This window comes from Plecotus auritus (assembly GCF_963455305.1).
Source record: "Plecotus auritus genome assembly, chromosome: 6".
Taxonomy (NCBI): domain Eukaryota; kingdom Metazoa; phylum Chordata; class Mammalia; order Chiroptera; family Vespertilionidae; genus Plecotus; species Plecotus auritus.
The window spans coordinates 17,060,567-17,070,609 of NC_137773.1; the positions used below are offsets into that span (position 1 = coordinate 17,060,567).

Genomic DNA, 10,043 nt, shown 5'->3' on the forward strand with positions numbered 1-10,043 from the left:
GGAAGATGAGACAGATAACACAGGAAATCAGTCCTACAGAAGGAGTGAGCAGAATGCAACTGCAGAAGGAGCTGAGGTCACTTCTACCAGGAGTCTGACTTTGAGGGTTCTGAATCATTACCAAGTTGAGAGATTGGGCAATGTAGTCACCTTGAAGAAACTTCAAGGAGTTATATATTGTGAGGATGTATCCCATGCTGGTACATATGTGTGTCTCTCTGGAAAGATGTGTGGATGGATAATTTGGTACTTGAATGTCAGAAAATCCAGATTGGGGTTATTGTGAAGATGAGAGTACAGATTAGTGTAAATCCACAATCCTTGTTTTACGAACATGAAATGTCATTTGTATGGATAAAAGCTTAATCGGGTGTCTTACATAAGATGCACTTTTGTAGGCATTTCGCATTTAGGGACATCTTAAAAGTGTGAAATAATTCTTTCTATAGATAACTATCCAAAACATTATCTATATCAGATTTACTCCTGATAATAAAAGACCTAGATGGAAGTGCAATGCCTCAATGTTATCCTATTTAATAAAAGAATAATAGGCAAATTGACCATCACTCCAACACACAAGATGGCTGCCCCCATGTGGTCAAAGATGGCTGCCCTCATGTGGACACAAGATGGCTGGCAGGGGAGGGCAGTTGGGAGGGACCAGGCCTGCAAGGGAGGGTAGTTGGGGGCCATTGGGCCTGCAGGGGAGGGCAGATGTGGGGGACCAGGCCTGCAGGGGAGGGCAGTTGGGGCGAACCAGGCCAGCAGGGGAGGGCAGTTGGGGGAAACCAGGCCTGCAGGGGAAGACAGTTAGGAGTGATCAGGCTGGCAGGGGAGGGCAGTTGGAGGTGACCAGGCCAACAAGGGAGGGCAGTTAGCTGCAATCGGGCCAGCAGGGGAGCAGTTAGGCATCAATCAGGCTGGCAGGGGAGTGGTTAGGGGGTGATCAGGCAGGCAGGTGAGTGGTTGGGTGCCAGCAGTCCTGAATTGTGAGAGGGATCACAGATTGGAGAGGGTGCAGGCTGGGCTAAGGGCTAGGCTAAGGGACATCCTCCCCCCCCCATGCACGAATTTCATGCACCGGGCCTCTAGTCTTTGAATAAATTTCTAAGAAGGAGTTGAAGGTAATTCCCAATTTTAGGTTTGTTGCCTATTTTTGTTGGGGTTGGAGATTTTTCTCTACACATAGAACAGAGGTCTTTCATTCTTTTTATTTCAGAAACCACTTCATCTTCTGCAGTGCAGACAACAGAAACCCAGCCTCTCACACCACAGGAAACAAGTACGACCAGCTCATTGTTGAACTCTTCTTGCCCAACAGGTAACTGTATTTTCTTTCCTGAAGACCTGCATTCAAAATTTGAAAATCATTGACATGTAGTTAAGAGCACATATTGTGACATGAGTGCTGACACTATAATCTGCTATGTGACTGAAACAAATGTCTTACCTTCTCTGAATCTGTTTTCATCATTTCTAAAATGGATGGAACATCACTGATCATGTGGAATCCTTGTGAGGATTAAATGAGCTGAAGAGCTTGGGACATAGGTATAAGGGGATAAGTGATAGATACAATAGCAACTATGACTATTACTTAGATGTCCAGAGTACACATAGGTGGCACTTTTAACTTGGTTCCAAGAATGGCCTTTGAGCTTCTAAAATTATAGGTAAAACTTTGTATGTAATGCATATTTTTCCCATAAAGAAGAAAAAAGGGGTCTATTTTCACAGGTTCCATGACAAAATTGTTAAGAATCACACCTTACAGGATAAATTAATAAATGCTAGTAACATGGTTTAATTCTTACAATGCCTGTTGCATTTGGCCATATGTATATATTTTTTGGCCATACTTTTTATTCATTATTTTCTTTATCACCAGAAAGCAATGCAAATATATTTCGCGTTAATAGTGAAAATTCAATATTTTTTATAATTCTAACCAATTTTCTTTTTGTTGAACAGATGGGAATAGCACTGTGACCCAGCCTTCAGATTGTGGTGGGCAATATAATGAAACTGTAAGCAAGTTCCTTCCTATTTTATTAGCCATATTCACTTGTATGTCTCTCTGGAAACAAGTTATATTTAGAGATTACTTCTGTAAGGCTACCCCACTGATAGAATCTTTCAGGTTAAGAGACAAAGAAGAAAAGAATTTGTTTCTTAAATAGGGGTCCTTTGATTAATTGGTAAAGTTCATATGGATACAGGTAGGCCAGCTTGTTAGAGATACCTGATAAGTGATGTTTTACTCACACACATTCACACAACACTCACACACTACAGACTTTCTCCAGGACAAAAATTTGAACAAAAAGAATGAACTAATTCAAGGAGAGTTAGTTAACATAACATTCCCAGGAAGACTTCAATTAACGTTAGGGGAATAACATGCCTTGAATCACTATGGTGGCATGGAGGCTGTTCTAAACAAAAATATTATGTATGTGAAAGTGTGCTTGCTTTGACATATGCCCCCCAATATCCTTTTCCAACCTGAATGCCTTCCATATAGAAATTTTGAGGCCAATGCTGAGGTTTTCTCTACCTGATGTAATAAGTTTCCCCATAGGATGACTTATTAAGGAGTTAATGTGTTAAACAACTTTGTGATTGAGTAAGTGACTAGGTAAAAGAGTCAGGATTCTGACTCCAGAGATTAAACTTTGATGCAGTAAGAAGCTTAATCCTTCTCACTGATCTTCCACTTGCTTTCTGTTAAAATATCTACCTTGTGGGATCTTTTTAGTATTAGAACTAAGCTATTGAAAGAGGCCTGGCATGATGCCTGGCATGTTTTAAACTTATTCTAGGAGGGGGATACTTACAAACTGCACCAGGAGATTTAAGCAAAATTTGCATTTCCACCTAATTGCACATTTTAAGTTCATTGTTAATCAGGGTTATATCTATGAGCAGCTTCTTTCAGGCCCATTTCTATAGACATAGAATTTTGAATTATGTTAAAAACATAAACACTGCATCAAAGGCCAAATTCAATAATTCAGCACATTCAGCTAGCATCAACAAGTGAACTTAAATATGAACAAAATTGTTTTTTTTTCTTTTAATATAAGAGGATGTAGCTTATTGAAATTTTAAAAAACAATATGGATAATTTACATATACTAAAGAGCACCCTTTGCACTGTACGCTTTGAGCTTTGACAAACACATGCACCCACAATAATCTCACACAAGCATATATAAAATATTTCCACATCTCCAAATACATATTGAATTTCAAATTGTCTGAGAATTTCACCATGGTTACAACCTCAGGAGATCATTTGTTTTTGCCCCTCATGATCTAGAAGTAGACTAGAGCTAATAAAGATAAATGTGTCTGAGTATGTTATTTTAAGAAATGTTTTCTGCCCATAATTCTAACAAGATGCTTTTTCAATCTGCTGATATTTCCTTAGCACATGAGCTTGAAACAAAATACACAGAGGAACACCAGTAAGTTATACATTGGACTCTCCAGTGCTGCCATGATATTGCTTACCATTTTGGCTGCCATACTCACCAAAAGTAAGTTGTTTGACCACTGTGCCTCAGGGAACAAAGTGAGGGCTCTGGAGCCAAACTACCTGGGTCCAAGGAGCTTCACACACCATGTACTTTTGACTTCACATAACTTCCCAGTTTCATAACCTTGTTCCTTTTGTTTCTTAAAAATATTGGCTTGTAAGGAGAAAAAGGAAATTTAAGTTCTCCATAGGAGAAATAAAACACTAAGAAATAAGAGTTTGTTGGGTGGAGTTGGGATTTGGAAGGCAACAAACCACTGTACTAAGCAGATTTGTTCCCCTCAAGGGCCCATTTTTGCTCCCATGAAGGATAATGTTGTTGAGAGTCTTACAACATCACTTAGCTGAAGAGGCAAATGAGACATTGGAGGGGAAACAGATTTCAGGCCAAGGCTAGAATAACGGGTTTCAAAAACTAGCCATGCCAGCCTCCATGAAAAACCCACAACTGCCCATTTTTAAAAATGAAATAATGATTATTAATAATTGTATTGAAATAAGTTTGGGCATGTGTGTGAATATACTAAACCAGTGGTCGGCAAACCGCGGCTCACGAGCCACATGCGGCTCTTTGGCCCCTTGAGTGTGGCTCTTCCACAAAATACCACGTGTGGGCCTGCACGAACAGTGCAATTGAAACTTCGTGGCCCATGCGCAGAAGTCGGTTTTCGGCTCTCAAAAGAAATTTCAATCATTGTACTGTTGATATTTGGCTCTGTTGACTAATGAGTTTGCCGACCACTGCACTAAACCATTAATAAACATGAGATAGTTTGCACACTTGGGCTTTTTTTGGGTCCTACAGAGTCAAAAGGTGTTACCTGAAATTATAGGGAAGAGTGTAATCTGAGTTTTGTTTTCCTCTTTTAAAAACCATACTTCTAAATTTAATCTTTCTCTAAAATCAATGAAAAAATCCCAACATATCCTCGGAGAAGGATTAAAAAAATGAAGTAATAGCAGAAATAATATATATGTTTTAGAAAAGGTCTCATGAATTCTTTGGCTGACATGTTTTATTTTCTCTTCAACTCCTTCCCAATTTAGAATACTTATGTGGGAAAAGAAAGGTGTTTCATATAAGGTAAGCTTGAAAGGTTTGTCTCAATGTTTTTTGATGTTCCCACTCTAATAAAAATAAAGAAAAAATTATTTCTGTTCCTCTCCTTTTTCTCCTGAACTCTCCATTTTACACCCTGGATCCTAAAAATTCTAGTTCAATGAGTGCTTCTATCGCTGTCCACACCTTCCAATGATATTTTTAGCTATCTATATTTCCCTGAAACTACTACAGAAACAGCACCCCAACCCTAAGCTCTCAGAGCAAGAGAAATCACAATAATATTTGATGAAATTACATTTGGATGAGTTGTTTGGTTTCTTCTTTTTTTTTTTTTTTTTCTATTTTATTGATATTTTACAGAGAGGAAGGGAGAGGGATAGAGAGCTAGAAACATCGATGGGAGAGAAACATCGATCAGCTGCCTCCTGGGGATGTGCCCGCAACCAAGGTACGTGCCCCCAACCGGAATCGAACCCGGGACCCTTCAGTCTGCAGGCCGACGCTCCATCCACTGAGCCAAACCGGTTTTGGCTGTTTGGTTTCTTCTTGATTTCATTCGGTGCTTTGTTTACTGAAAGCCTATTCTATTCCAAAGAGATGAACAAAACAGACACAACAGAGAAGTAAGTCACCAGGGTCCTTTTAGTGCTTCCAGGCAAATAGCATGGGGAGTGTAGACCAGGGTAGTGGGCTGTGTGAGTGAGCCTGATGGAGTAGGAGGCCGCTGGCAAAGATCTGGAGGAAGACAACTCCAGGCTGAAGCAGTTCCCCATCCCCTGTCGTCCCACACCCAGCATGCTCTGCTGCTTTACATTGCATATCAGGCCTCATAGGCATTTGATGTACGATTTTGTAAATCTAACCTATTGCCCAGTTAAAGTTTAAGTCCTCTTTTAAGGGGAACTTGCTTAAAGCCCAAACTGTACTAAAAGAAGCAGGCTACTTGGGGTTGGTAGAAAGAAAAGGGGAGAGAGAGAGCATTTATGATGACACGTTTGGGGCAGCTATTTCACAGACTCATTTTCAGCTGTTAACGCCTAAATTGGTTCTTACATGTATGCCTGGTTCCTTTAATGATCTGAGTTGAGTGAAGACTCTACATTTCAAATAATTTCTGGGCAGGCTCAGGTAATAAAAATCATCACTATGTACAAATTATGAAACAGCAGCTATATCAAACCTCTACACATAACCTTTTTATATATTTGGTGTGTGAGTGTATGTGTTATGAAAGTCATCTACCTCATGGCATTCCCATTTTGACCATAAAGACACAGTAATATTTTTGACACCATGATCCAGTACACACTTATGTGAAACAGTATTTTACTACTTTTATGCTGTGCTATTTTGTATTCTCTGTTTATCTTAAATACAGGAAGTAGGCCACTTCCTGTATTTAATAACCCTCTATAAAGAGCACAATCCACAGTTGGAAATACACCAGCAAAACAACTTCATAGCCACCTTTGTGAATATGCATCTTGATTTAGTACTTCCATTTGATGTCTGATAACTGTCTTAAGATTTTTAAAAAAAATATTTTTATTGATTTCAGAAAGAAAGGGAGAGGGAGAGAGAGCGAGAAAAACACCAATGATGAGAGAAAATCATCAATGGGTTGCTTCCTGCATGCCCCACACTGGGGATTGAGCCTGCAGCCCAGCATGTGTCCTGACCTGGAATCGAACCGTGACCTCCTGGTTCATAGGTTGACTCTGAACCACTGAGCCACGCCAGCCAGGCCTGTCTTAGATTTTTGATTTATGTATTCTAGTACATGGATCTCTTGAAGGAGAATAGTCTGAATATATCTTAGGTGTTTTTTTTTTTTTTTTTTTTTTCCCAATCTTGCTTATTAAACAGACTTCCCCACAATTTAATATTTACAACTCTGGGATCTCCTAGTCATTTAATATGTTATGTGAATGGGGCTCTAGTGTTGCAAATAGTCAAACCTGCTGTTCATTATTTAGAAATGATCTGCTTTTCACTTACTCATGTTATTCTTTTTGTAGCAAAGAGTTTCTGACCGGAACTTCACAAAATGGAACTTCAGTGCGCTACCAGCCACATGAGAACCTCTGCTTTGAGAACGATCTTTACAACGTTGATCAAGACCCAGCGGTCCTCTAAGACTTTAGGCCCTTGACTGCAGAAAGCACTGACCATATCTCACCATGTCAGTTCTTTTAAGCTCCAGGATGATTTTTCTGTCCATATTTCATGGTGTTCCAATCTGTCTGTGATGTTGGTTAGAGTATCTTTAGCTCATCAGTGTGAAGTCAACCTCTTTGCTAATTAGTATTAATTTTTTATATTAAAATTGGCTCAATTTTTCTGGTCATAGCAGAGCCTTCTCCTAAATATGAACTGAACACTTTAGAATTATATATTCTGTACAGACCTTATGAATCCTGTATCCATCAAGAATTCTCATTGGGTAGACATGAAATGAACCAATACCTTGGTCACTAAAGCTGTCACAAAGAGGGGAATAGAACTTAAAATTAGAAAATTCGATTTGGTACTTAAATGAATTCACTTGGAAGCATTTCATGATTTAACTCTTTTTTTTTTAAAATCTTGCAATCAAAACATTACATTTCTTAAGTTCCCCCAAAGGTTTCAAATTACAGAGGAACACAGATTTTTATTTCCTTCATGAGGAAATAAAGTCAGTGTGATTTCACCACTAGATCTGTTTTTTCATGGCTCTGAAAATATGAGGTTTTAAGTGCTTTCCTTGGGGCCAGGGTGGGGCTTTTAAAAGAAGAAGCTAGGATGGTGAGTGGAGCAAGTAAACAGGTGAAGAAAATCAATGACCATGGGATTTAACACATGTATGCTACTTCTGCTACATCTGTGCCATAGATAGACAACCATCAGGGATTCTGAACTAACTTTTAGAATGATGCAGTACAGAGATAAATAAAAGGGCAAAAGAAAGAGGGAGGTTAGAGAAAAAGGCCTCTGCCTTAGAAAAGTAAGTGCGCAAATATAACAGTGCTGTTTGAGAGTGTTACTAGTTTCAACTGGAATTCTAAATCGTCCCCAAACCACTTTGTTTATTAAAATTATTTTAGAAGGATGATTTTTTTATATCATTAATTCCAATGCTATTACTTTTCCACAAATGGATTAAATTTTTGATTTTGCCAAAAGAGTTAAAGCCAAAAAAGGTAAGGATATTTTTAGCCACCAGAAACATTTTTTTTTCTTCATATCGGAAACATTTTGACAGGAATAGTTCACAAGGCTGGGTAGTAATTTCAATTTGAGTTAATTCTGAAATAATTCACACTTGATGTTCAATGCTGCCCACACCAAAGTGGCCTAGGCGGGCTAGATGCTTGTTTTTGAAGGCAACGTTTTTGACATGTAGCTACGGAATTCCAGAAAATTATAGCACCTCTGAATAAAGGTTATAGTATGTGGGCAAATAATATTGTTAAGCATTGTCTACTGGGTTTCCCAAATAGGGTGAGATTAATATGGTTTATACATCTTTGTTCAAACTACAGCATTTTTCTTTTAAATTCAAGACAACATGCAGGAGGCAGCTTCTGTATATTACACATTGATGTTTCTCTCTTCTCCTTTTCTCCCCCTCTAAAAATCAAGTTATTCTTGTAAACAAACAAACAAATGAACAAATAAATAAATAAGCAAGCTCGAGTGGCTGCAGCAAAGTAAATGAGATTTGGAAAGAGATTAGCTGGAGACATGGGCACTTTCTCTCACAGGGGCTGGATGCAAAGGGCCCTATGAACACATGTTTGAGAAGAGTCCCACTCTTAGGAAACAAAACACTTTTCATGTAAAGGGTTAGACATTCTATGCACCACCAAATTATACTTTCATTTGTTAACATGCTATCTGGAAGTAAAGAAATAATTTGTCTTTTGCTCTCCCCCCTAACCAAAGGCTTTGGTCAGTTGATTTTGGACAGCTTTGAGTGATCTAGAGATACGCATCCTCCCAAGACTATCTCTTTTTGACTCTTGATTACATCAGTTTTTCTGAGGCAATAGAAAAAAGTCATGGCTTCATCCAGAGAAAAGGTAATGGTAGCCATCAAAATGTAAGGTGGTGCCTTGTCGGCTTTGACTACTAAATGTCAGCGTGGTGTATGTGGGACTTAGAATACCTGGGAATTGGTGTCTTTCCCCAATGTCCCCTGAGCCCTTCATCACCCTAGCCTCCAGTGTAATCTAAAAAACCAAGATCTGCCCTGTTGGTGTGGCTCCCTGGTTGAGCATTGACCCATGAACCAGGAGGTCATGGTTCTTTTTTTCCTGGTCAGGGCATAAGCCCAAGTTCTGGGCTCCATCCCCAGTGTGGGGCATGCAGGAGGCAGCTGATCAATGATTCTTTCTCATCGAGTAGAGGCCCAGTGCATGAAATTCATGCATGGGTAGGGTCCTTAACAGCTGCTGGCCAGGGCCTTCGTTCCACTCCACCCCCTGGCGGTCAGCTCATATCATAGCAAGTGATCAAACTCCTGGGCAGTCGAACCCCCGAGGGGACACTTTGCATATTAGGCTTTTATATATAGAGATAGATATTTCTCCCTCCCTTTCTTACTCTTCCTTCCTTGCTCCCTCCTACTTCCCTCTGAAATTAAAAATATATTAAAAATAATAAAAAAAAACAAGATCTGATTGTGTTCCATGTTAGCTGAAAATCCCCCCACTGCTTCCCAGTGGATAAAAGACCCTAGTCCATTATAAGCCCCTCACTGATTTCCCATTGTCTGCTTTATGCAACTCCTCCCTGCTGTACTCTAGTAGAGAGAAATGCCTCAAATGCCCACTCTCACTCTGAAGCTCAACCCATCTTTGGGGGAAGCTTGTCTCCTGTATTTTCACTGGGCCTATATTTAAGGTTCAGCCCAAATGTCACCTCTTAAGCCCTGCTGGATCTCATCCCTCCAGCCAGAATTAATCTTCTCTTGTGAACACCTCTGTGGAGCCTTTTTTAGCCACTGGACGAATATGCCAGGCATGGTGCTATTGCCCAGCTTGGGTCATTTTGCATGAGGCCAGGACCCTACCTAGCATGTGGGGCACATCTGGGTGAATTACAGAGATACCCCCCCCCCCTTCCTTTTTCTGGCTGACACAGCCTCTGAGCCAGGACAAAGGCTTGTCAAATGGAGTCTGTCCAAACTACAAGCATAAATAGTGACTAGTGATCCTATAACTTAGTGCTTTGTATTAAAATGTGTGGGTTGAGGACGCTTTGTATATTGAGCTGTTTGAGGGAAGTGTATACAGTTTCTCAGCACCCAGCTTACACATAGCAAGTGTTTAGTACATACCTATGAAAATTGGGGAATAAATTAAAATAATGTTTCATAGAACCTCCCTGTGTGTGCTGGGGAAGAGGAGGTGGGGGAAGAGCTAAGTGTCTTTAAAACTTTATGAGATAGAA

The 10,043-nt window shown here is 39.7% G+C and overlaps 1 protein-coding gene across 1 annotated transcript; it reads left to right on the plus strand.

Annotated features, from left to right (window-relative positions):
* The first annotated feature begins 1,258 nt into the window (after positions 1-1,258).
* LOC308251917 (hepatitis A virus cellular receptor 1-like) lies at positions 1,259-8,235 on the plus strand. The gene is made up of 5 exons (XM_080675574.1): positions 1,259-1,324; positions 1,975-2,030; positions 3,437-3,545; positions 4,592-4,628; positions 6,626-8,235. The coding sequence occupies exons 3-5, from the start codon at positions 3,440-3,442 to the stop codon at positions 6,741-6,743; spliced, it is 261 nt and encodes an 86-aa protein (XP_080531700.1). The 5' UTR covers positions 1,259-1,324; positions 1,975-2,030; positions 3,437-3,439; the 3' UTR covers positions 6,744-8,235.
* Positions 8,236-10,043: the final 1,808 nt, after the last annotated feature.

What these genes read in the sequence shown, in the direction of transcription:
- LOC308251917 (XM_080675574.1), top strand. Translation starts at nt 3,440, where the DNA reads ATGAGCTTGAAACAAAATACACAGAGGAACACCAGTAAGTTATACATT. An exon ending in GGCTGCCATACTCACCAAAA is followed by an intron (nt 3,546 to 4,591) that starts GTAAGTTGTTTG and finishes TTCCCAATTTAG; the next exon opens with AATACTTATGTGGGAAAAGA. An exon ending in AGAAAGGTGTTTCATATAAG is followed by an intron (nt 4,629 to 6,625) that starts GTAAGCTTGAAA and finishes TTCTTTTTGTAG; the next exon opens with CAAAGAGTTTCTGACCGGAA.